We start from the raw sequence: 27,547 nt of genomic DNA, 5'->3' as shown, positions 1-27,547 counted from the left end.
AGCCCCACCACACATTTGGAAAACCTTGATGGAATTTCAGGCTCTTGCCTTTGGCTGGCCAAGCCCTGGCTTTTATGACCACTTGGGTAGTGAATCCAGGGATGGATGATCTATCTGTTTCTCTCCCCTTCTCTCTGTAACTCTATCAAATGAAGAAAGAATTCTTTTAAAAAAAACCCTAAACTCTGTTGAAAGAATCATGTCTTCAATAATCTTCTCAAAATCAAACTCTGGCTCCTTTTAGGAGGAACAGGCTCAAGTATCAATATATAAGCTAGATGAGTGGGAAGAAAAGTGCAAGAATGAAACAATTAATGATACGCACTGGGAAAGTAGAGCGGGGCTGTAGTGTAGTGGGTAAAACCATCTTCTGCAATGCTTGCATCCCATATGATCAATAGTTCAAGTTCCTGCTGCTCCACTTCTGATCCAATTCCTTGTTAATGAGCCAGGGAAAGCAGCAGAAAACATCTCAAGTGTTTAGCCCCTGTTTGTGTGTGGGAGACCCAGAAAAATCGGGCTCCTGTCTTTGGCTTTGCTTGCCTGAGCTGCTGACAGTTGGGAACTGAGTCAGTGGGTGGAGGATCTCTGTTCCTCTCCCTGAACAACTCTGCCTTTCAAATATATAAATAAATATTTTAAAGGATGACATGTGAATACTTATTTAAAGATATTTATCTGTACTACACTACTAGTATGGATAAATGATATTGCCCACCATTTATGCAACAATGCTAGTATAGTCTGTTCCTATTGCACATTTTATTCGGAGAACATGGTTTTTAATTTCAACTAAGGGGTTTAGTAGCAGTAATTATAAAGGAATACAACTATCAACATCTTTAAGTTAAATCACATAATTTATACATCAAAGTCCAAAGTTGTTATCACATATTTTATTATTTTGAATCCTTTCTACGAAAGAAACATCTACAAAATAATAAGTATATTTAGAAGTATTTATTAGATTTTGGAGTCAAATTTGTAGCTAATACATCGACAATTTCCAAGCTAGTATATATCAAATACAAGCTGGTGATTTAGCTTGTCTACAAATCTCTACTCGTTATTGGTAGGGCTGTTCATAAATTTTGTCTGTACAAAGGCAGCTGGCCTTGCAGTTGTCCTTGACCAATGGATGTGTACATGACACTTGTTCTTTCAGTTGATCACAGTTAGAATAGTTGTTTTGGTATTCACAAGGATTGGCTAAAAAAAGAAATTAATATTTGATCATAATTTCTGCACAATAGTAACACAAACAATAATTTAATATCTTAATTAACTTTTATTAACTCAATGCCTTTGAAAATTGATTTATTTATTTAAAAGAGCTACAAATTTTGTGGGGTGGGAAGAGAGAGAGAGAGAGCGCTTCCTTCCCACTGGCTCACAGTGCAAATGGTTACAACAGCCAGGAACGAGCCAGTGTAAAAGCAGAAGCCTGGTTTTTGATGTCAGTGGCAGGGGCTCAAGCATTTGTGTCATCCTCGGCTGCTTTCCCAGATTCGTTAGAAGTGAGCTGGAATGGTGGAGAAGCAGTCCACAGGTAATTGAACTGTATGTAAAATGCTGATGTTGTAATCAGAAGTTTAATCCCCAGCATCATAATTCTTGCACCAATTGATTCTTTGAAATTTGAGTTTTGTTTTTCAGATACATTGACTGGGGCTGGTGCAATTGCTCAATTGGCTGATTTCCACCTGCAACCCATATGGGCTGCGGTTCGTGTCCCAGTTGCTCCACTTCCCATCCAGCGCTCTGCTTATGGCCAGAGAAGGCAGAAAAGAATAGCTTAAATCCTTGGGACCCTGGACCCACATGACAGATCCATAGGAAGCTTCTAGCTCCTAGCTTCAGTTCAGCTTAGCTCTGACTGTTGTGGCTATTTGAGGAGTTGAACCAGCACATGAAAGAGCTTCTCCCTGTCTCTCTTTCTCTCTCTGTAAAATCTGTCTTTCAAATAAAAAGAAATAGATCTTCATTTAACTAAGAAAAGATTAGTATTTCTATTATTGCAGAATTATGCTAGATACTGTTGCACTAGATTCTAATGCCACAAGTCTTTCACTATAACTAATCATTACAGATATTAAAATATTAAAAGTGGGGAGACTATCTCTGTGATAATTGAAACATTCTTAGAGATCCCTAATGCCAAAAGACACAATAAATCTCAAATTTAATTCAAAATCCTGTCATTTACAAACTTCACATTTTGTTAATATTTCCCCAAAACTCTTCACTCAGTTCACTGATAAAATAGATCTCCCAACGTTTTGTTAAAAACACTATGTGGGGACCCAGCATGATAGCACAATGGCTAAATCGTTTCTTGCATGAGCCAGATTTCTAGATGGGCACTAATTCATGCCCCAGCTGTTCCATTTGTCATCCAGCTTCCTCTCTGTGGCTTGGGAGGACAGTGGAGGATGGTTGAAGCCTTCGGACCTGCACCTGCGTGGGAGACTCAGAAGATGCTCCTGGCTCCTGGCTTTGGAGATTTGTTCATCTCTGGCCATTACGGCCACTTGGAGAGTAAACCAGCAAATGGAGGATCTTTCTCTGTCTCCCCTTCTCTCTGTAAATCTGTCTTTGCAATAAAAATAAGTAAATCTTAAAAATGAAAACAAAAAACAAGCTATGTGGGTGCTGGTGTTGTGGCATAGAGTGTTAAGCTATTGTCTGCAACACTGACATGCTACACATGTGCCGGTTCATGTTCTAGCTACTCCACTTCTGATCCAGCTACCTGTAAATGTACCTGAGAAAGCAGATTATGACCCAAATCATCAAATGCCTGAGCCCCTGTGGACATGTCAGAGTCCTGGACAGAGTTCCAGGCTCCTGACTTTGGCCTGTTTGGTCTAGCTTCCTGGCCACACTTGTGGCCATCTGAGATGTGAAACAGTAGGTGGAAGATCTTTTCTCAGAATCGGCTTCTCCCTCTTTCTTTTTCTTCTCCTCTCTTCTCCTCCCCCCTTTCCACTCCCCATCCCATCTTTGAAATAAACAAAAATTATATCTTTAAAAAAGAATACCCTTTTTTTGCATGGTAAGAAAGCTTAGGATGGTTATATTCAGAAGATACTTTAAAAATGTTATTTTATTAAAATGGAAAATTAATCACATCAGACTTACTGCATAGTCCATTGTCACAGTGAGTAGGGCAATCGTCACAAGGTTTTCCTTTGTTATAAGGGAAATATTGTCTATTCTGAAAATTACCACTGAAATTTGAAACACAAAATGTTAAATTTTAAAATTTGTTCTGCTTGCTCCAAAAGTTAGCATAAATCATCAATACATATGAATATTGAGCAAGTTTTAAAATTATATCAATAACTGAAAAACTAACATTCCAAAGCATGTTCAAAGCACAACACAAAGTCTGACAATAATCTACACATTCATTTGTTTCTTTGGCCAAAATCTCACAACTTGAGCAATGGAAATAATATAGCAAGTGTCAAAAACATTTGGAGTCTACTTCCCACATAATAACAAACTTTTCATATCGCTATGGACTTGATCAGATTGGTAAGCCGTGTATCCAAAGGTTTTGGTGAGAGAAAGAACAGGCCAGGGGGCAGGCCAAGGAATACCATAAAGGAATCACATTTCTTGTGATCTTATAGTTAGAAATGAAAAGGTATAATCATTTCCATAGTGCCATGAATGCATGTAAAGCTCTAGTGTAATTGTTTGGATTGGATGAAGAATTTCTAGTAGGTATTTTTGGGAGTGTAAGGATATTTGTGAAACAGGAATGTGCTTGAAAGGTTTGAAAATGTCAAGAAATAGTGTGTGTGTATGTATATAAAAATAATAATGTTAGAAAAAGACAAAAGGACTTCATGAACACCCCATTCCGGAGTGTATTTCCCCTGTAATGGCTAGTTAACACGTCATGGATGCTGATTATCCCTAGAGGTCCCTATCACCTGAAAATACAGGAAAGCCGGTCTTGATGGCACTAAAAAGGCAAGGTACCAAAGTTATGCACTGGAAGCTCAGTCTGTCCACATAAAATACAGGTGTCTGCTTCCGAACGTGGGAAAGTTGTGTCACAAAAATGAATGTGCTCTGGGTTACTTTTTCCTTCCTTCCATTACTGTTCATTTTTTCACTGTAGATGCTTGCCTTGCTACGTTCCCCTCTCTTGACTTGGCAGCTGGGAGCATTCTCCCAAGGCCTTTGAATTGCTTCTCATAAATACCAAAATTTCTTTACTCAAAAGTGACGTTAAAGATTATACTTCTCAAGTTGGAACCCATTTAGTTATCAACAGCTTCAACCTTTGTTCTTGGAGATTTCTGATTCTGTTTAGGAAAATTTTCAGTTATTAAAAAGAAAATAAAGCTGACAAATGAATCATAAATGCATCTTTCATATGATTAGAGGGTTTCTTTTGTGTGTATATGTGTGTGAGTGTGTGTATGGAAAGCTCAAATATATTACTTTCAGAAGAAAAGGATGGGACCGTGCTGATGACTCAAGTGGCTGATCCTCTACCCATAAGCACTGGCATCTCATATGGACTCTGGTATGTGTCTCTGTTGCTTCATTCTCCATCACACTGCCTGCTTGTGGCCTGGAAAAACAGTGGAGAATGGCCTAAAACCTATGATCCTACAACCATGTGGGTGACCAAGGAAAAGCTCCTGATTCTTGGCTTCCAATCGGCTCAGCTCTGGCTACGGTGGCCATTGAGGAAAGAACCAGCTGGTGAAACTTTCTGTCTCTCTGTAAATGTATCTTTTCAATAAAAATAAATCTTTTTTAAAAAAGAAAAAGAAGAAACAAGTTTCTGACTATAAATCAAAATCTCAAAGGATGATTCCTTTGAAGATTTTTTGTCTAAGTATGGCAGAGTGGGTTAAGTTGTCACCTTGCGATGCTGACTACACATATTAGTGTATCAGTTAATTACTAACTACACTGCTTCCAATCCAGTATCCTGCTAATGCACCTGGGAAGGCAACAGAATATGGCCCAAGTGCTTGTACCTCTTGGGTACCAAGATGCAATTTTTGGCTCCTGGCTTCAACCTGGCCTACACCTGGTTGCTGTGGAAGTAAGCGAGAGTGGATTAGCAGTTAGAAACAACAACAACAACAACAACAACAACAACAACAACAATAAAAACCAAAAGCCTCTCCTTCTCGCTCTGCATTTTGTACAAACAAATAGTACATGTGAAGCATAAATTCTGGGAAGCAAAGCCTTAAAACCATTATCTGTTATTCAAATAACCATTACCAGTTATTTGAAATTTTCAGGTAACTATTATTGGTAATTCGAAAGCGTAAGTATAGGGAGTAGTAATTGAGAAGGAAGATAATGCATTTTAGGTAACCAGAAAGAGATCCTCAGAATATTTTATGTGGAACCAAGGCTAATGTATCTCAATTTTTGAATACTTTCCTAAAGAGCTATATACTTTTTTCTTCCTAATATTTTATTTTCCTTTTTAAATTATGTTATAATTTAAGAATATTAAACTGTATTTTAAATTATTGGAAGTGAATTCCAAAGTATATACTTACGCAGGGCAATATTGGCAGACATAGTAATGCTTGAAATTTTCATTAGGACAGTAGGCATATCCACATCCAATACTGTGAGATGCATACCAAGCAACCTAATAGCCATATTGAAGATATGAGAGTGCATTAGAAAAAGAGGTATCAAAATCAAATAGTGGCAAAAAAATTAAGACTATGTTACTGATGTACTTTGTTGCCTTATGCCTTACATGCTTATCTTGTGAAATTACTGAATCAGATTTTGAAATTTAAGTTTTAAATCTCCACATATACTAAATATTTCATCTATTTGAATTGCTAGAAAAATTCAGAGTGTTTTTCTAACAAGATGCTACTACAGCAAGTTATTATAAAGTAATAATTCACAACTGAAATACTTTCAATATGCCAAGACTCCTATATCCACTTGAAATAGTCTCCCCTTATCTAACAACAGAATCAGTCAAAATTTGGAGAAACTTTTTTTGAGTATTTAGCTTTTTCCTCTTACCTGAGTGTAATGTCCAGTTACTGCATTTCTTGATGTTGGTCCTTTGCCATAGACAAAATCACTTTGCTCATCATACCAGGCTTGGATTGCGTCTGACCAAGATGAGGGGGCAGTTGACATAAAGAGGTTCTCTCCACAGCTTAAATCTAAGAATGAACAGATCCAATGCATTAAATAATAACAACGTCAAGCATGTGCATGCACTTGCGTATGTGCCTGCACGCGCACACGCACACACACACACACACACACGATTTCCTGGTCTTCAGAGTGCTTATTGTTGGTACCTTTTGACTGATTCATATACATTGAACAGAAGCCAGAGGGACCTGATACCGTGAGACTTGTCTCAGCATGCAGCCTTTGAGCACATGCAACAATCATTTTTAATTAGTTTCTGCTCTCCCTGGAATCATTCATTTATACATACAATTCATCTTTGCATGCCTCACGTGCACTCTGCTCAATGTTTTCAGCTTTTACCTTACTCAGTAGACACTTTCATACATAAAACTTGAATAATTGCTTATAATTATCATTTCGTATGAACTTTTAAAAAATACAGTCTTCCAGGATTCCTAGCATGAATCAAATGGCATTAGACAGGACAGTATTTTTAAAATTTGTGAGCTATGTAGCCCCCTACAAACTCTACTCTGTCCCACTAAACACATTTGGGAGAATAGCGGGCTACCATTTACACTAATTGGTATAGATTCTAAGGAGAAAGGATCTAACATTTTTACTTTTATTTATATAATATTCTTAATAAAGCATTGTAATGGTATCTGTTGTAATTTTACTCATTTATTTCTTTGGAGAATATTTACTACTACACGTACTGGTTTTACGATCCTCTGAGTTGCTGTGTTGAAGCTTGCACTGGTTTGCCCACTTTTGGGCATTAACAGCTGTTTGATTGTTCCAGTTCTAAAATAAGGAGAGGAAAAAAGGCATTCAGTTAATGACTCCAACCTCTAAAGAGTGTAGGCTTCATATTCAGGTTGATTCACATCATTATAAAATTATGAGCAGGCATGTTGTGATTTGCATCATAATCAAAGAAATGCATCTCTGTGTACCATTTTCTTTTTAAAAAAGGCTAGAAATTTGTCCATTTGAAAAAGTTACAGAGAAGGCAGCGATATAAGACAGAAAGAAAGATCTTCCATCTGAAAATTCACTTCCCAAACGGCCACAATTGCCAGGCTGAAGTCAAGAGCCAGGATGTTTATCACATCCTTGTTGGGTAGCAGGGGCCCAAGAGCCTGTCATTATCTGTTGCCCTTTCGGGACATTAGCAGGGAGCTGGATCAGAAGTTAAACAACTGGGGCACATACTGTCACCCATATGGGATACCAGAGCAGTAGGCTGTGGTTTTGCCTGGCGGTGTGACAGGGGTTGCCCAGTGTGCCTTTTTCTGCTTCACAAAGATAGTATGTCTATCTTAAATGATTAAAAAATCTAAGACCATCTGCTTATTTTTGGCAGCACAACAGGTATAAAGGTTTTTTTTTATAGCAATAATCTTTCTCTACATATAGATAAACTTGTAGAAGTATTGAGTTTATCATTTGAAAGTAATAGATGGTTTTATCTTATTCTTCTCTTCCCAAACTCCACGCTGTCCCACTAAACACATTTGGGAAAACTGTGGGCTGCAATATACACTAAATGGCATAGATTCTAAAGAGAAAGGATCTCAAAAGTTTTAAAAGTTACATGTCCTTTTAAATATTATTAAAGATGGTGTTAAAATTATATTCTTTTCTCATTACTGTAATTTCCATCCAGTGTTTAGGTATTGAGAATTTCAGCTTGAGTTATTTCTTGGCTGTTGAGTTTTTTTAGATACTCAATGTTGCTACCTCTATGACCTATGTTTAATCTCTTCATCTCCACACATTGGTTGTAAGATCCGATGCTTGGTGTTTCATCCAACAAGTTTTATTTGGATACAACAGTTTAATTTGGTTGAAGTGCATTTCAACCAAAATTTTTCTTCAGCTGATAATTTTTCTGCATCAATTATTTTCTGTATCAAATAATTTTAAAAAAAGAACGAAAGTGTCTCTTAAGCCTAGATTAGAATAATGAACACAAAACCAGAATGTGTCATTCTATATCATTCTCACTGAATGTTCAAAGATACAGTTTTGATTATTCCCCTATAGTTTAAATAACCCTAAAAACATTACAAGTTACTTAATCATTATAAAGGGGGTTTACGATACCATAATAGTTATATAAAATAACAAACACTTGCCAGCTGCCTGTTCTTATCTTCCCCTTTATTATTGTCTCTTACCATCTTTAGCATGTTGCTGGCTGTTGGATCGACTGACCTCCTAAGTTCATTGTGTTTATTTACAATTTCCCCTTGGACTTCGATCTGGTTGGTTGACAAAGTAGCAGCTGAATTCTAAAGAGAAATAGGAGAGATTTCTTTTTTGATTATATTTATAAAACATGCATATAATAGTGAATCAGTTCACTCAAGAGAACAAAGGATATTTTAAAAATATGTCCAGCGCTTATTTTTGTAAAAGCTGAAAGGTGGGGGTCTTGTTTTTTGCTTGCAGTATGCATCTCTATTCCTGAATGCAGGGACTCCCAATAAAACTGTTAAATGTACTTTGAAATTTTAATAACACATTTTCTACCATTGCCTGTACCCTCAATGCCATGATACGCTTAAATAGCAGTGTTACTAAAGGACTATACTACTAAAAATATGAGGGAAAATCATGGGAGGGGAAAATGAGAAGGAAGAAAAGGGAAAGAAAGGGGGGAAATCCCTATACCTACAGAACTGAATCATGGAAAACAAATAATAAAAATAATTTTAAAATGCTCAGTGCAAGTCAATATGATTTATGGGTAACTGTGTCTTTTTATTAATAGAAGTGTAACATAAGATATTTAACCAGATTTTGATACTTGGTGTGTGTGTTGAGGAGATTTTGAGCATGGGTTGGGGTTATGTAAGTTGTCGCCATGAATGACAAAAACATTTTGCTTATCAAACATTTTAAAGCATACGTAAATCAATAGGACCTTTTATAGAGTTTTATCTTATATACTGGATAAATAGTTCATAATTCTACTTAAACTGAGTTTCTTCAAGACTATGCAATATTGTACTCATAGGTCTGACCATATACTGATTTTTTGCTTAAGGTCTGTTTCTTCCTCCTGGTTTTATGTTCCTAAGGATAGGCACCAATATTAATGCCAGTGTAACATATACATGGTGCAGTTAATTGTATGCTAAACAGGAAGAATATGTACAATATTAGTAGCGATCAATCCGTATTTTATCAAAGTCTAAAATTGCATGCCTCAGTATATTGTGTGGACACTGAATGCCATGCTTAGAGTAAATCTGTTTTAAATTATTAGTTACACAGGAAGCTCTGTCTTTCATAAAGGATAAGTAATCATTTCCTGTTCTTATGCTGTTCACCTTTTATGTAAAAATTCTAATGAAGAAGCTCTATGTGTGTGTTTAGTAATAGCATATTTTAAAATAGATTTATTTATTTAAAAAAGAACAGAGAGCAAGCGAGCAAGAGAGAGAGAGGACAGAGAGATATCTTCCATTTTTTGGTTCAACCCCAGATGGTCACAACAGATGTGGGCCAAGCTGAAACCAGCAGTCAGGAACACCATCTGCACTCCCGGGGGGGTGACAAGGGCCTGAGCAAAGGGGCCATTACCAGCTGCTTTCCCAAGCCTGTTAGCAGAAAGTTAGGTCAGAGGCACAGTCACCACTACTTGAACTGTTGCTCTAACATGGGATGCTGGCATCACAAATTTAATCTGCTACATCAAAAACATGGCCCTGTATTTGCGTTTTAAACTAAGTATCAATATAGTCTTTGTTGCATGACTATAAGCACTAAAGGTGAATGATAATAAAGTATACAAAATATGGCATCTACATAGCCTTATAGATAGGGAATTTAACATATTGGTATACCACATAACAAAAATAATCAGAGGGATCTGTGTGATACAGAGAAATGAATTATCAGTTCTTCCTTGTAGTCAGGCAAGGTTTTACACAAAATGGATTTTTGGAGCTCAGACATTTCAGGTCCAGTAATTTTATAAATGAACAATAGGAGATGGATCAGACAGATAGTTAAATATTGCAAAAGATCATAACATATAATCTTTGCAAGAAATAAATTATAAAATATCAAATGGCTTGACGAAAGCCCTAGGTGATGTATAGACTATCTTAGTTGTTGTTTCGATAGTTGCAACACAAAGACTATTTATGAATAGCAAATGAGGTCTGAACCAAGGAGTCAGTATTGTCTAGTTTCTGCTAGCCTTCTAGGCCTATAGACAAGCAAGGTATGTAAATAGACATCAAAACCTGAAGCTTTTCAAATTCAGAGACTTCTTGGTTAGGAGATAAAATGCTGTATCTAGGTGCTACACATCCAACATTTAAGAGCACTTTGGATTCTGGTTCTCAAATTATTAAAGCAAGGAGGCATATTAAAAATAAGATATTTTGACCTATGAATGAATTTACTATAAAAATATGAAACACCCAATACCCTCAAGAATTTTTTATTTAAAAAGGCAGGTATAATTATTTTTACAAGTAACTGCACATGAAGAAATTGTATGAATGTAAGATTATATAAATATGCTATAGTTTTCATGGGATTAAATTCAATAAATTCCTTTAAATAGGAAAAGTTTCAGTAATTTTTAAATCTGTAGATGTATGATGTCCAGTAAAAATATAATTAAAACAGCACACATAATTTTGTCTCTTTGTGTACACTTTACAAAACACCTAAGTTAAAATTAAGAATGTATTTATTTAGCAAAGATGAAACAATGCTGTAATTTCATCTGCTCATACTTTTTAAAGATACTTTATCTTTACTTTTTTGTATCTTCTTTGAAAACTGCTGTGTATTTTAAATGTATGCTCAGCCTGATTTAGATAAACCACAGTTTTGGAGTTTAGTATCTTTCTATACTCAGAGATTGCAGTATTGACCAGCATTATTTTAAACTATTGCTAATTTCCCTGAGCTAACAATGACTATTTTGTGATGGACCTGTCATTCCACCTATTTGTTAATGACAGATCCAATGAATTCTGTTGGTTACGGTTGCGTGAATTATTCTGAAATTATTTTTGGCCTCATACATACCGAATTCCTATTTGCAGAGAAGGATGAATTCAGAGCAGCAGCCAAGAACAGCAATACTGGGAGCAATGCCATTGCTGGGAAAACACAGGCAATGATGACCTGAGTTAGTGCATGAACTTCCAAGTGACATGGGGAGGGATGCCAATGATTGTACTGAATGCAACAAAAGAAGAAATGTCACATGACTGCAGAAGAGTGATAGTAGACTCAGCTGTGGGAGTACGCTTCCAATGGGACAACAACGAAAAATGAAGTGGAGTCCTGACACACATCTTAAATGCTAAAGACCTACTGCTCTTCTTCAACCCGGTCCCACAGTCTTATATATATTGCTGCCTCTTTAGTTCTTGGATGTGGCTTCTACCTGTACCTACACAAAAGCAGTAATAGCTTCCAACTGTTATTATTACCAGGACACTAATGTGTAAGTCCTGGTTGATTAACTTAAACACTGCCTATACCTATACAAATATGAAGTTACTGCCATTTTTTCAACCGAGAAATTAATACGTCTATTTCTTTCTTGTCAGGACTCAGGCTTAACCACAGCTGTTCTTTGAAGCCAAGGTAATTTTTTTAAGATGGATATTATTTTTTTTTCTATCTTCCACATCACTCTCCTTGACTTTGCTGTGTAGCCTGTCTCAGTCATTGCCTTTCACATCATTATCTTTAGTATCCTACCTCATGCTCCAAAAAGGCAATGTTTTTCTTCTGGGGTTTAAAACAGATGGCGACAGTTTGATGCCTACTTTTAGGGAATTATTAATCCAACTCTGTGAAAACTGATCGTGTTCACAATGTTTGTTTCACTAATTAAATTGCTTAGGCTCTAAAGGAAGCTCCAAGGTCCTAGCTTTGGATCAGCTCAGCTTTGTTCATTAGGGCCATTTGGAGAGTGACCCAGCAGATTGGAAAAGTGTCCTCTCTGTAAAATCTGCCTTTCAAATATAAGTAAATCTTAAAAAAAAAGTTTGGCTCCCAGGTGGTGCTCTTAGGGCATGGTGGGATCTGTAGGATGCAGCCGAGAGGTCAGAGTGAATGTGCTAGGAAGTTACTGCTTGTGTGATCTCTCCAGCTCGTGTGTCAGAGTTGTAACAGCTTGAGATTGCAACCGTCCACTGTCAATACTGCCTGACAGGCTCTGCTCTGTAGACACTCCATGCTGTCATGAGTTCCTCAGTCTAGGAAAGGCTGCACCCCACTCTTTCCTTTGTATTTGAACCCCTACATTGTGAGCCAAATAATCTTTCTCTTTAAAAGGTCAGCTGTATGAGGTACATCATTGTATCAATAAAAAAAGAAAAATACAAGAATTAAGTCTCTACATATAACTTCAAAAGTGAACACAGGGTGAGGAGATCATTAATTTTACAGAAATAAAATGCTAGAAGTCTGTAACAACTGTAGCAATTATTGAAGAAATCCTCAGTGTATTCTTCTTAATATTGGGCAAATAAAGAGTAGTTAATGTTGTTTAACATGAGAAGCCATAACCAAAGTTTATGGGAAAAAAGGAAGTATGTGTATGTGTAAAATATGTTTCTAATATTGTACAAATGAGGAAAATATCTATAATAATCAAGGTGTGAAATATAATATCAACTTATCATTAAGAAACATTTAACTAGAAAGTAAATTTAAGAAAATATTCATAAGAACCCAAGTACCTATGAAACTGTGTCACATAATACAATGTAATTAATGAATTAAAAATAATAAATAATTAAAAAAAGAAAATATTCATAATAGTTAAAAAACCATAAATTATCCCAGAAACAGTCATGAATAGAAATGAACAAACTTTGGAATTCTAGTAATGAACAAACAACTTATGTGAATTAAAGTGAGTTTTTTTTACTGTACGCTTAAGTGGTGTTTGTTGACAAAATAATCAATGCTGATTAAATTAATTTGATTATCATGTATTATTTCAAGAAATATTCTTATTGGTTCATTAATAGCTTAAACAAAATTTTATGGAAAGAATTAACATGAATAGCTTTCCATTTTAGTTATTATAATGGACCTCAAAGCTTTTCTTGACAAAAACTTGATAATATTATAGAAATAAGCAAATGGAATGATTGAGGTGTACAGGTTTAAGTGACAGACCAACCAGTATTCAATTAAAAGTGTGAGAGACAAGGATGACCTAATATATGAAGTTGGGAAACAAACAATCTGAATGGAGAAAAGGCAAGCTTATCCTTTTTAAACATTGTCTACAGAGTTGAATGCACATGAATTAAATTTGTAAGTAAATGGAGAACTCAAACAACCCTCCAGGGCTGTGCTGCTTTTGCACTAGATGAGCTAGCTACACATTGCAATACTGTAGATGACTTGACCATGTGTTTTGTACCAGAAGCAGTCCCATGTTTTATGGGCTTCATTTCAAGCTCATAAAAACTTAAATATTAGATGGTGTGATTAATATATTCATTACAGACGTGTAATACTAAATCATATTAAATAATAAAATAATACAGCCTTACAAGAAGTAAAACAGAGGAAAGTGAAGAAGTTTTTGACCATAGGAAGGAATAAAAATTCTTTAAAGCAGACCTGGAAAGATGTAATTAAAAGTATTAACATGTGTGTGATGTATACACTACAGGTGTAAACACATGTACTTACTAGTCTTAAGATGGAAAATGCTTGTTCAACTTCTCTCACTTAAAATGTAACATTGAATTTTTATTTCAGTAATTTTCTTCCAACTCACTGTCTGCCTGTGAGACAGAAAGAAGCCTATTCTGGCACACAAGCTTGCAAGCTGCCAGACATAATCTCACTGGAACTCAGTGTGTGTATTTGAAGAGGACTAGCTGTCTGCCGATTCCTGAAAAGCACTTTTTTTCCCTTAGAATGAGATCCTATCTCTTTATTTGAATGTACTAAACAATCTTGCTAGACTTCTTAGCTGTACCTAGTTTATATTGTTTGAGAATTTTGTTACTCTTCTCAATTCACCCCCTGTCTGTTACAAACCTGATTGTATTCCTGGGACTGTGTTTCTTATTACAACACATCATTAAAGAGCAGCTTCCAGGCTTAAAACTTGTTATCAACTTAATTTCTTTTGATCCACCTTCAGAGGGTTAGTCATCATCCTAGCAGGCACGCTAGGCTTTGGTTTTAACTACCGTAAGAGGCAACACTGGATAGTCTCTGAGCATCCTGGATGGCAGTTAGCCACAGAGTAGAAATGCATTCAGAAACTACTCTTTGTAAATAAAGTCTTCTGTCTAGTGAAAGTTAACTGCTTTCATGTTGTCATTAGGTGTCCTCTGGTCTCCTAATATCTGATTTTGCAACAAATATACAGTTCTGTGTGAAACTTAATTCCTTACATAAATTTAAATTGCGTATGGAAATGCAACTGCCTGAGTATATCTAAAAGTTTTATGCTCTCATCTGAGTGCATTTCGTAAGTTAAATTGTATTTTATGTTGGTGATCTTAATAAATAATGTTTCATCTCAAAATCAGTGCTAGAATTCTACTTTGTCTAATTTAAAACTGTTATTGGCTCGTCATACTTGTTTTAAAATAATAATCTGTATTAGATCATAGCCATATGTGCTAACCATCCTAAAAGTTACTGATGCAAAGGATGCAAATGTAACTACAGTTTTTTCCCTTGTTGTTAAAGATAGTTCTATTTTAATTGTTTGCAAAATTCATAAAGGAAATCATAATTTGCTTATTTTGGAATAAAAGGAAAAATAACTTAAGTGTTAGGTTGGATAAAATTACTGTTTAAAATAATGTAGCAGTTTATTTGTTACCTTTTTAGATTAGAAGGAGTATATTAAAGACAATTGCTCTCAATAAAAGTTGCTCCCAATAAAAGTTGCCAGCATTTTTGAAAAGCCTAGTTAAATTTACTAAGTATATCATTTAATTGCTTATCTTAAAATGAGAGAATTATCACTTACCGTTGACTCTTAGAGCTGAGTGATGTGTTGGTTTTATCAGTTGGAAGAAGGAATGATAAAGAGAGAGGTTAGAGCAGTATATATATTACGCCTATTTCCTGTTATGGCAAATTCTCGTTGTGCAAGTAAATCTTGGTCAACAAGGTCTGAAACAGCATTTGTCATGCTAATAATCTCACATTTCCTTGCTGGTTGAACAACTGCAATTTTGACATTATTTATTGATTTCCCACTTGGGCATTAAAACTAAGCAAACACCTGTTACCATTTTATGTTTGTTCTTTAGAGCTCATAAAGTCTTACTATTTCCTTTATGGAATTAATACTCTTAAAATTATTAGCCAAATTATTCTCATCACAATATTTGTTTTCAGAATGATTTCAGTAAGAGTTAGCCTAAGTTTATAATTCTCCTGAATTCTAGAGAACACCATGTTTTCTTACTGAACTCTAAAATATTCATTAACAATTTAATGGACTTTGTTTTATAGAGCAATTTGTTCTTTTATCTTTTTAAGTACAAGGACATATTGACTTTCAGAATGTAATGGCAAACAAGCTGTAATGTGTCGGTGCTTTGTTTCAAGTTTATATTGGTATTATATTTTATTTTCTAATTGTAACAATTCAACATAACATTGATCTACATACTAAATTATCACGACTGGCTTCTGACCATCTGGGAAGAACTTTGATCACTCCAGGTTTCTTTAGAAAAAGAACTGAGATAACTAATGATTTCATATTTACTCTCTCTAAAATACAATATTCTTAAATTCAGATTTTTTTTGTAAATATGGGGAAATTAGTTAATAAATGACAGGTAGCACATTGGTAGCACTAACAGGTAGTTCTGACTGACATGTTATACATTTAGTATCCCATGGCACTCAATTTGGAAATTTCTCAATTAAACATTGTATTTGGCTTTCTTGATTGACATGACGATAATACACAATAGCGGATGAATATCTGTTCAACAGATATTTTATTTAATTATAATTAATTATGTTACACACCTAGAAACCATATCAAAATAACTAAAATGTTCTCTATATAGCAACTCAGAATGCAAGTTAAATACTATTATTTAGAACTGGCTGTTTTAGTGCCAGGTCTGAAGTCAGCTACTACAATGTGATTATTTCATATACCTGTGACAGGGGAGCTCTGAATCAGCTGAATCAGCCATCTGATCTTGTCATCATCTTTTCTTAATGAGGAAAAGAATATCACAAGTGAGAATGCATCATGATTTCTGATGGCATTTTTCATGTGGTCCCTTGAGTACAGCACTGAAGAGGTTGTTCCAGAATGATGATGACTGGCCAATGAGTCCTCACATACCTGAGGCTACCTTTTTTGGTTTCATAACAACAAACATACTACAGCTTGAAATGAAATATTAGGAGCAGCTATTTTTTTTAATCTTGAAATTCTGAATGTATTTGTACAACTTTTTGAAACAGTTAACCTCCACATTCTAGGTTGAAATAATAGAACTGAATTCCACTCAGAGAGATTGCTATTTAGTTGACTTAGGGGTATGTGTTCGGTAGAGTTATTTCCAAATGCTCCCAGATCATGATAAAGCCAAGGTTGAGAATCACTGCCTTTATAAGACCAACAGAAAATTAAATCAGGTATTCAGCAAGTATTTGTTGAGGGCCTACAACATACCCAGCATCAACCAAGTCCTATTAAGTGTAAAACACTGCTGCTGAATTGCTGAAAGTATCAACATATGAAAAAAAACAGCAGTCTGTGAATCCACATGATTGGTAATAACAGATTAAGATCCATTGCAGTGGTTATAAGAGTTTGATGGGTAAGCACATCTAAAATAAACAAAATTGATTTCACACATGGATAAATTTTGAAATTTGATTAATTTCAAAATGATAAACTGTATATCTTAATTTTCCCTGGAGAGAGTCTTATTACTAACAATGAAAGTTAATCTGTTTCAAGATTCTTTTCAAGTATACTTGGAAGAGAAATAGTCTGTTGAATAGAGCCTTCTGTTAGATATTTGCCACATAATAGACCCATTGAAGTGAGAAAAAGAGTCAGATTTGATACGCAAGTCATTGAAATAATATGTCTGAACCTAATAGAAGTATTCTTTCTTTTGTCTATTTTCACCAACAAATAACTGTTGATTGACATAACCAATGTAACCCATCAACCTGTGAATGACCTTCTTCAATAAAATATTTGTATTGGCAAAAACTGCTCTGATGAAACTTAATTTGTTATTAACCTTAACATCAACAGTTCATAGATTTTCAAAGCTAGAATTGCATTTAAACCCAATACTCTACATAAAACTTTAAAAATATTAGCTCTTAACCACTGTTGGAAATAATGAAATCTTAGGAATTGCATCATCTGAAAGTCAATGAAATCCGAAGTTCTGATGTCTAACAAAGGATGATTAATTTGATCATTCTTTTGTAAACAATGGCATTTGTGTTAGGAATCCATTTCTCAAAATGGATATACAAGTATCACTGGAATTAGTTGGGAAACAAATGGTTAGATGTACAAATTCATATTATTTACCGCATTATCTTCGAATATCTAAGAGATATATATTTATGTATTTATTTATATACACATATGTATATGCACACCTCCAAGATCTTTAATTGTGGTTGAATAAACTATGAGAAAGGAGGATGCATCTTCTGTTACTGGAGGAAAAATTGTAATTTGAGAATTCTGTGAGCAATAAAGGATGAATGACATAATCAGCAATGATGCGGTTATCTTTCCAAATAAACAGAGAATAAACAGAGCAGTAGTTACCTGCAAAGAACTTATGACATGCAAAAAAATAAAGGGTAAATCACTTGCAAATAATCTTTCTGGCTGTGTTTTCCTATGAATCCTAACAATATTTTCAAATGAAGTTGATGGTGAATGGACACCAATGTGTACACATGTTTGTATTAATGCAATCCTGCATCATGCCAAGCATAAAATCAAATGATGCACAAAAATGAGTGCTTAGTAATTCTACCATCAAGATTTATCTTTAAAAATTTTTGTGTTGGAAAGTCAGATTTACCTAGAGAAGAAAAGACACAGAGAAAGATCTTACATCTGCTGGTATGTACCCCAGTGGACACAATGGCAGAGTGCAGAGTCCCATGGTTTTAGATCAACCTCTCCTGCTTTCCCAGGCCACAAGCAGGGAGCTAAATGGGAAATGGAGCAGCCAGGACAAGAACTGGCACCCATATAGGATCCCAGCCTATCGAAGGTGTATGCAAGGCAAGGATTTAGCTACTAGGCTGTCACATTGGGCATACAAGAAAAGGATCTGTAATCCTATTTTTAGATTTTTACTTCTTCTTTTTATTGTTATCATTTTATGATACAGTTCCATAGGCTCTGGGATTTCCCTTATCCCTTTCCCAATTCTCTCCCCCATCGCTGGGTTCCCCTGTATTATTACTATAATATAGTTCTTCATAAACAGTCATATGTCCATCATTGAGAACATGGACAATGGCAGAGAGTCCAGCATCCTATGGTCAAGATAGAGTAAACAGTTTAATTGTGAGTCCATCTTTAGTTTGGAAGTAGAAATGCATACTGCATTGTAGCCTCACATCTGGATATGATAGTCTCTATTACACAGTTACTATACATCCCATTAAATGAAAAACCACAATACAAAGTCAATAACAGGGAGAAAAATAGAAATTTACAATGCCATGGAGTTAAATAACATGCTACTAGATATGATAGTCTCTATTACGCGGTCACTATACATTCCACTGAATGAAAAGCAATCTACAATAGCAAAGATGTGGAAACAACCCAGAGGTCTGTCCAAAGAGGAGTGGTTAAACAAACTGTGGTACATCTACTCCATGGACTATCACTCAGCCATTAAAAAGAATGAAATTATAGCATTTTAAACTAGGTGGTCCCATCTAGAGACCATTATGCTCAGTGAAATAGGTCAATCCCAAAAGGACAAATACCACATGTTCTCTCTTGTATAAGATAGCCTTCATGCATATTATAAGATCAATAGCCCTTTCAAAACTGTTTTTGCTGCAACTTATGATTTTGATATTTTTGTTTTTATTTTATTTCTTCAAAATAACTTAACTTCTCTTATTAAATTCTTCACTGACTCATAGATCACACAGTAGTGTCCTTTTCTCCAAGAAGTTTTTTTTTCATAATTCATTCATTGACACACTGGTTATTCATTAGCATGTTATTTAACTCCATGGTGTTGTAAATTTTTTAAACTTTATTCCTGTTGTTGACTTTGTTTTATGGGTTTTCAGTTATGGATATGTATAATAACTTGTGTAATAGAGACTATCATATCAAGATGTGTAGATACAATGCAGTGTTCATCTCTACTTCCAAATCAAAGATGGACTCCCGAAGAAACTGTTAAATATGTCTTGACAATAGTATGCTGGACTGTCTGCCATTGTCCATATATAGTATGTCAGGTTACACTTAAATAGCTGAATGTTGGGCTTATAACTGCTTATGGAGGGCTACACTACTGTAAAAATATAGAGGAAATCACTTGCGGGGAGGGAGTTTGGGGAGGGAGTGAAGCAAATCCAAGAGTCTATGGAATTGTATCATAAAATTAAAAATAAAACAGAGAAAAAGAGAAAATGTGTATAATAAAAAACCAATTATGATCATAACTGGTTTCAAGGTACAACTGAGTAGAAAAATGTGATGTAGTTCTTACTGTCTTGGCTTCAAGTTACAGGTTTTATCTAGTTGTAAATAGCAGATCTTTTAATATCTTACAAATGAGAACTAGAAGCTAAGAAAAACACTGCTTTATTTTTTTTATTTTAGAAAAACACTTATTTCTTACAAGCTATTCTTTCCTTTATCTAAGAAGACTTTGAGGAAGATAGTCAATTTATTATCAAGGGAAGACTTATTTGCATACAGGAAAAGGAGGAGAGTGAGGAAAAGAAAATAATTTGTGCTCCCTCTGTTCTCTTTGTTAGTATTTACTGGTTCACTATTGCTGAGTGTAGACCTTACAAAAATTCATAGACCATAATACTTGCCCACATAAAAAGATCTGCTGCTATATTAGAATATTTCTTCTATGATGTGATTTCAGGAGAACTCTGACAGGCCAGTAAGCCTCTAAGTATCTCATCCATTAACTTGCTGACACTGGACATTCCTCATGGTTAAAATATTGTCCATGTCAGCAATACTTGCATCATCCTACTACAGTGGATTAGTGTAAAATGGATGACAAAGATGTGCTGGGTAGTAGGTGGGTCAAAATACTGAATTTGCATACATTCTTGTCCTTTGATTCTGACTAGCTGAATCACTCATATGAATAGCATAACTAGTTGAGCATGTTGTCAAACTAGGAAAACATATGGGAAGCAGATATTTTATAAAATATAGTTTCAAATTAGATAATGTAGATGCTTCTGGAATAAGCTAGCTGGTAAGAAACTACTCCAACCAGAGTAAAACTTGAAGATATTGATTTTTTTTTCCTTGAAGGGAAAGTGAGGCATCAAAAGCAAACATTAATACTCATATTTCATAGAGCAGTAACACTCATCCTATTTGTAGAATTTTAGAAAGATCACTATTTTTATTTCTGCTTATGTCACCCTTTTTTTCTCCACTTTGTCATTCCTAGATCCTACTACCTCCTAATTATTCTGATACGAATAGCAGGATCGTAGATCTATATTCCATATTTATGTTTTCCTGATGTAATTGGAAGCTCTGAGACAACCTTGAGAACAAGAGTTTCTTATACTTTTCATGTCAAGCACACTCCAAGGTCCTCTTTTCTCCTGTTTGGGCTCTGTGTCTGTTATTTTCCTTTAAACTACTGTTGTGTACTTGTTAAATAACATTTCTGTTCATCTTCCTGTTAATATCAGTATTATGCTTTTAATCTTAAAAATTTTACTCGAGCAAGTGTTATAACTCTCATCCATATCTGTTCTTCTCTTACTCCAGAATTGCTTTGGCCCCCGTCTTCTGCACTCAAGTGGTCTTTCCTGGAATTTGGCAACCAATAAAGCCATTTAAATGTGATATTTCAATGCCGTCTTGGGTCTACCTCAGTGCTATGATTTAAACATTTCTGACAGCAAGTGTCTATGTTGCGTCGGTTATAAAATATTTTAACATCTTCCTTGAAAACGAAGAATCTAAAATCTACAAATTACTTCCTAATTTGGCTTTTTCATCACTTTCTTCTTGTGTGATCATACCTCCCTCCATTCACAACTACTCTCTGGCTCTCTGGTCTCTACTTCATTCTTTCAGAACTTTTGTTTGATGTTTGCAATCAGTCTAATTACTTTTTCCACGATGATCTTCCCTAGGTTATGTAAGCAGACTTGAATGTCTTCTTTTTTCTCAAATTTTATTTACTACAGTTCTCTTGTACAGTATTTTCTGGATTCTGGCATTATTTTATATGTCCACCTCACCCCAGCAGTAACATTCTTAATTGCTGGGCCCCGTTGTTTTCCTGTATGTTTATTACTCGTCCTCAGCTCTTTTCCTGCACATATACTGATTCCATGAAAACTGAATATCTATCTGAACAAACACATAACTAACAAAAAAGTGATGATATTTTGTCAGATAGGGTTAAAGAATGTGATACAATGTGAGCAAAATGTACAACATTGACAGAGTACAGTGAATATGAGGTTGATTCATATTCCCAATGAGACAATAACAAAAACACAGGAAGTGAAATGGATACATCAGTTCTTGGAAAATAGCAATATTGTGTTATCAAGTGAATAGGATAGAAGGAAGAAACTTATTTTAAGGCTTTTATTCTCAGTGTGAGGAGTTTAGAACTCCACTACTAAAATGAATAAATCTGAAGTGTTATTTCCTCACAATAACCTTGAGTTCCTAACAATTGATACTTTGTTATTCTCTGGACTTGGTTCCAACTCCAAACAATATCACCATCTGTGTCTCAGAACAATGTAAATACATGCTAAATACTCATTAATCCTCTAGTACATGCATCTTCCTTCTCCCAAAGGTCAGCAGGTGGATGGCTTCTTTGCCTACTTTTCTCATATCCCTTAACATATGTAGATCTTGGACAAATGCATAAATCTCTTCAAAGTAAGACTTAAGGAAAAAAGAAATGATTTAGTGATTTTTCTGATGCTGTTAGACTTGCTCTGATTCTATGTGGTTTGACATATGACCTTTTATGTCTTGTTTAATCACTCATTGGGGTCCAAATACAGTGTATGAATCCATATTAGCCAATTTTTGTTTTGTTAAATCCATATTTAGCCCACCTTTGAAGTTATTATCTAATTTTCCTTTAATATGAAGCCTGTAGACTAACTGTAGATGTCACTCTTTTTTAAAAGATCTATTTATTTTTATTGGAAAGGCAGATTCACAGAGAGTAGGAAAGACACAGAGAGAGAGATCTTCCATCTTCTGGTTCACCTCGCAAGTGGCAGCAACAGTTCCAGGTGAGCCGTTCCAAAATCAAGAGCCAGGAACTTCCTCCCAGTCTCCCATGGAGCTGGATGGGATATGTAGCACCTGGGACACAAAGTGGTGCCCATATGGGACCTGGGGCATGCAAGGTGAGGATTTAGGCACTTGGCTATCATGCCAGGCCGAGACTATTTCTTTTTAAAGAAATGTATTATCTTTTTTTAAGATTTATTTATTTTTATTACAAAGTCAGATATACAGAGAGGAGGAGAGACAGAGAGGAAGATCTTCCGTCCGATGGTTCACTCCCCAAGTGACCGCAATGGCCAGTGCTGTGCCGATCCGAAGCCGGGAACCAGGAACTTCTTGCAGGTCTCCCACGCGGGTGCAGGATCCCAAGTCCTTGGGCCATCCTTGACTGCTTTCCCAGGCCACAGCAGGGAGCTGGAGCTGCCGGGATTAGAATTGGCGACCATATGGGATCCCTGGGCGTTCAAGGCTAGGACTTTAGCTTCTAGGCCACACCACAAGGCCCGATATGTGTTATATTTAAAACACTCATAGTCTTCTAGGATGAGAATAATACAGCCTTCATTGGGTTATTAACATATATTTTGGGATATATAGTAACCATATTAATTTCATTGTAATCTCAAACAAAAGCATATGAAAAAAATCTGAGTTTACTAAGCAAATTACAAATTAGTACATGTGATTAACAAGAACGAAACTGTTTGCATAGTGTTGAATCATGTTATTTCTGCATTCATGTGATTTTGTCCTTAACATATTTGTGGTTTGAACTAACTCATCTGGGCTCGTACTGTGGTGTGGCAGGCTCAGTTTCTGCCTGTTGCACTGACATATCATATCGGTACTGATTTGTGTTCCAGTTGCTCCACTTTTCATGTAACCCCTGGCTTATGGCCTAGCAACACAACAGAAGTGCCTCATGTCCTTGGGTTCCTGCACTCATGTGGGAGACCTGGCTTTTAGATTGGCCCAGCTCCCACCACTGTGGTCGTCTGGGGGAGAGAAGGAGTGAATGGAAAACCTCTCTGTGTCTCACCTTTTCTTTGCAGCTCAGCCTATCAAATCAAATAAAAACAAAATCTTCATCAGAAAACAAAATTATATTTCTAAAAGTATTTCATCAACACAGATTTGTACATGTTTGTGAGGTCTGTTAACATTAGGTCTGAGCTGTCTTTTCGTCTCACCTACTGATCCCCTTCAGTTTAGTGCTTGTTCTATTTTTCAGACATTTCCTCCTCTAGCTCCACTCTCCAGAAGTATTTATTTTTTTCCTACCAGTGATACCTTGTATTGTTCAATCAAATCCTACTTATCCTTCGCTGGTGAAGATACTCCAACTACATAGGCTCACCTCAAATTACCGAGCAAAATGTTGCACTCAATTTAGGAGCTTAAGCTGCTCTTGACTAAGCTTCGATTGTTCTATTCTCCCTAAACTGCCAACTTCCTGGTTTCATGGTTAGTTTTCCAATATCAGTTTAGATTTTTCTAAATATTTTCATACTTTAACTTGAATGTGGCCTTTTTTTTACAGGCCATTCTTGAACCCCCTCGATGTTTTCACATATAATTTATTAATGTAAATTGTTGAGTAAATAACTGAGTGAATATGGTATAAAATATATTATATTTGAAGGAATGTAAAGAAGTTTAAATCCTGGAAATGTATGTATGGCTTAGATGAGAGGGCAAGAAAAAGATATTTAGTAACCCACTTTCTTAGAACTGTACATTTTACCCAAAAAGTCACATATTTTATGTATCATTCGAATATTTTATTTTCTTTAGAGAAAACTGGACGTTCTCCCTGTATGCTTTAGAAACATCAGTCCTAACAGGTGGACATTGGCTGCAGTGGCTGACCTTTGCTTGGGTGTCCTCTTCCAGTATGACAGTGCCTGGGGTGGATTGCTAGTTCTCTCCATGCCAGCTTTCTGCGTCTGTGTACCCCAGACGGCAGCAGGTGACAGATTGGACACTTTGCTTTCCTCCCTCCCTTCCTTCCTTGCTTCCTCTCTTTCTCTTGTTTTAATCCTTCCTTTCTCTCTCCTCTTTTTACTTCTTTCCTTCTTTTTCTTTTCACTCCCGTTTCTAACCCGTGTCCTGTTCTCCCGTTATTATTTTCCTTCTGATGAAATATTCTAATAAGTAGTCTCTTTTTGCCCCCTGCATAAGTAGAGAAAAGAACCATAACAATAATTAAATTTCAAGAGGTTAATTTCATTCATACACACAACAGTGTTTTGTACTCTGTATTAACTACCACACATCAGAGTGAAAGACCCCCGATATGGGTGTCCCTCCTTTGGAGAGGCCCCTCCCAAGGAACAACGAGACCACTTGTGCGGATGCAAACAGCAAGAGGTTTATTCAGATACACAGGTACCTGGGGCAACAAAGTCTCTTGGAAGACTTGCGCGCCCTAGGTTGGGGTCTGGGGGTTTTTATGGGGTTCAGGAGCAGAAGCGCAATTACAGAAGCAAGAAGCATAGTTACAGGACTCTGATTGGTGGACTCCTATAAGGCCAGGGTCATGATGATGGCAATTTTATTTTAGTACCGGGGATTTTTAATAATGACTAGTTTAGCCTTGAGTTGGTTCCCTATCTCTGATAACAGCTGAGTTGGCGCTGAGTTAGCTCTCTTTCCTAATATTTCTGCCTTATTTGGGGGCCAGATGTTTGGCCACGGATATGAGGCAAGCTTGCCCTGTCCTTGTCCGCTTCCTTTCCAGAGATCCTGTCATTCTTAGTTTTAAGCCTTGCAAAATGGCGTTGCTGCTGCTAAAGCTCATGCTTTTTGGTGAGGGTCTTTCATTCCCCCCTTTTTCTTCTAACTCCGAATGAAATCTTTCATTCGGCTAGATGGTAGTGGTTTCTATTTCTAGGATATCTGGATCATCTTGTTGGATTGTACGGTACCGGGATCGAGCGATCTGGTATGGTGCAGAATGTAAGGTTACTACTAAAGTCTGAATAAGTGCGAATCTGTTATTAACAAATGCAACTAATTTCTTGTAAATACAGGGTCCAAAAAACAAAATTAGGAGAAAAATAATTAGGGGTCCCATTATTGAGGTTACTAGGGTAGTGAACCAAGGTGACCGGTTGAACCAATTCTCGAACCAACCCCGTTCTGACTCTAGTAGGTGTTGCCTTTGTTTGAGCCTTTCTCTGAGTTTAGCCATGTTATCTCGCACTAATCCCGTATGATCTGCATAAAAGCAGCATTCTTCTTGGAGTGCCACACATAGTCCTCCCTGTTGTAAGAATAGAATATCTAATCCTCTTCTATTTTGCAGTACTACTTCTGAGAGAGAGGTTAAAGACTTTTCAAGGGCACTAACTGATTCTTCTAATGTTTTTATATCATTGTGCATAGCATTTTGGAGCTGTTTAAATTGACCAGTTTGTATGAGAGCGGTGGTTCCTGTCCCTATTCCTGTCGCAATCCCTCCTACAGTTATGCCTCCGAGTAACAAAGCCAGAGTGAGGGACACTGGTTCTCTCTTGGTTCGAAATCTATTCTCAAAATGGTCAAAAATATATTCGGAACCATGATAAATAATCTTAGGCCATAATTCTATTAAAACACAATAATCAGAAGTCAAATTAAGTATCACAGAAGAGATGCATGGAGTCAATCCAGTATTGCATGCCCAATAGGTTCCATTGGGAGCCATTAAATTATAATTTCCTTTAGTTAATGTTTTAATTTGACTGCATAATGCCTGATGTGTCGTGGGAATAGTTCCTATACAAAGACCTTGTCCGGATACTTCAGACAGAGTTAATTTATGTTGGGGAACAGTAGTACAATTGATGGGTGTAGAGGTGTGATTAGTATAATTTCCTATAATGGCGGTTCCTTCATAATAGGGAGGTCTAGAGATCAAACATAGCCAACAGTCTTGAGTCCGATCTGGGTCTGTGAGATTAAGGGTTGAATAGGCTCCTTGCAATAAATCGAATAATCTGTCCCCTGTTGTGGTTGTCACAACGCGGTTACTGATCTGCGGAGATAATGTGGTAACATTTTGGAACATATTACGAACTTGTGGGACTTGGGGTGCCAATAAAGAGGGTTTTCTCTGTCTAGGAAGGACAGGGTTGGGACCAATAGGTTTTGAGGGGCCCTGGTCCAGACGTAATCTGAGAGTGAAAATGAATCCTTGATCTGTTCCTGACATATAAAATCTCAGACCCCATGTCCTTCCCTTAATCCATTCTGGCAGATCACTTATTTTTCTTCCTTCAGGGGTAAAGGAAATGTTAAGTGGATTACAAGAGAAATCTTCACAATCTCCACCTTTCCACCATTTTTTCCCAGGGTTAAAGAAACAAGTACCGGGTCCTGAGCTGGTCGGAGTATGCTTACTCCGGCTGACTTGTATCCAATCCTTTTTGTTGGGTTTCCAATAGACTGTCCCAGATGTCTCACAACCCCATGCAGCACAAAAATAGGCATCTAGCCCCCCACAAGTGTGTATCTGCGTTTTATCTCTTCCAGTTCCTGGACATACATAAAATGGAAGTTTTTGCAGCTCTACTCGAAAGCGGGGATGGGAGCATCCTGGTATCTTATAAGGTGCCCGATGGCATGGACATAAGCCATACTTGGTCTTAGGGACACATTTAGGTCTTTCTTTTGCAGGATCTATTGAGGGGATGTCCCAATTATTAAGACCGGCAACTAAATCACACACATCAGGGGTTAAATCAGGCCACCAGGTCCCAGGGGGGGCTATTTGGGAGGTTGACCACACAACATCTCCAGTTTGAGAGAGAACTTCCCAAGCCATTGATCGGGAGATATGGGGACTGCTGTGAACTAAGCTAGAATTTAACATCACTCCTATAATAA

The 27,547-nt window shown here is 36.3% G+C and overlaps 1 protein-coding gene across 1 annotated transcript; it reads right to left on the bottom strand.

Annotated features, from left to right (window-relative positions):
* Positions 1-1,044: 1,044 nt before the first annotated feature.
* LOC101517748 (cysteine-rich secretory protein 3) lies at positions 1,045-11,304 on the bottom strand. The gene is made up of 7 exons (XM_004590540.4): positions 11,227-11,304; positions 8,349-8,462; positions 6,882-6,969; positions 6,040-6,185; positions 5,550-5,644; positions 3,142-3,230; positions 1,045-1,209 (listed from the first exon to the last, which is right to left on the bottom strand). The coding sequence occupies exons 1-7, from the start codon at positions 11,296-11,298 to the stop codon at positions 1,067-1,069; spliced, it is 747 nt and encodes a 248-aa protein (XP_004590597.2). The 5' UTR covers positions 11,299-11,304; the 3' UTR covers positions 1,045-1,066.
* Positions 11,305-27,547: the final 16,243 nt, after the last annotated feature.

This window comes from Ochotona princeps, chromosome 1, assembly GCF_030435755.1.
Source record: "Ochotona princeps isolate mOchPri1 chromosome 1, mOchPri1.hap1, whole genome shotgun sequence".
NCBI classification, from domain to species: domain Eukaryota; kingdom Metazoa; phylum Chordata; class Mammalia; order Lagomorpha; family Ochotonidae; genus Ochotona; species Ochotona princeps.
Note: the sequence above shows the minus strand (reverse complement) of the source record. Positions and strands in the feature narration are given on the sequence as shown.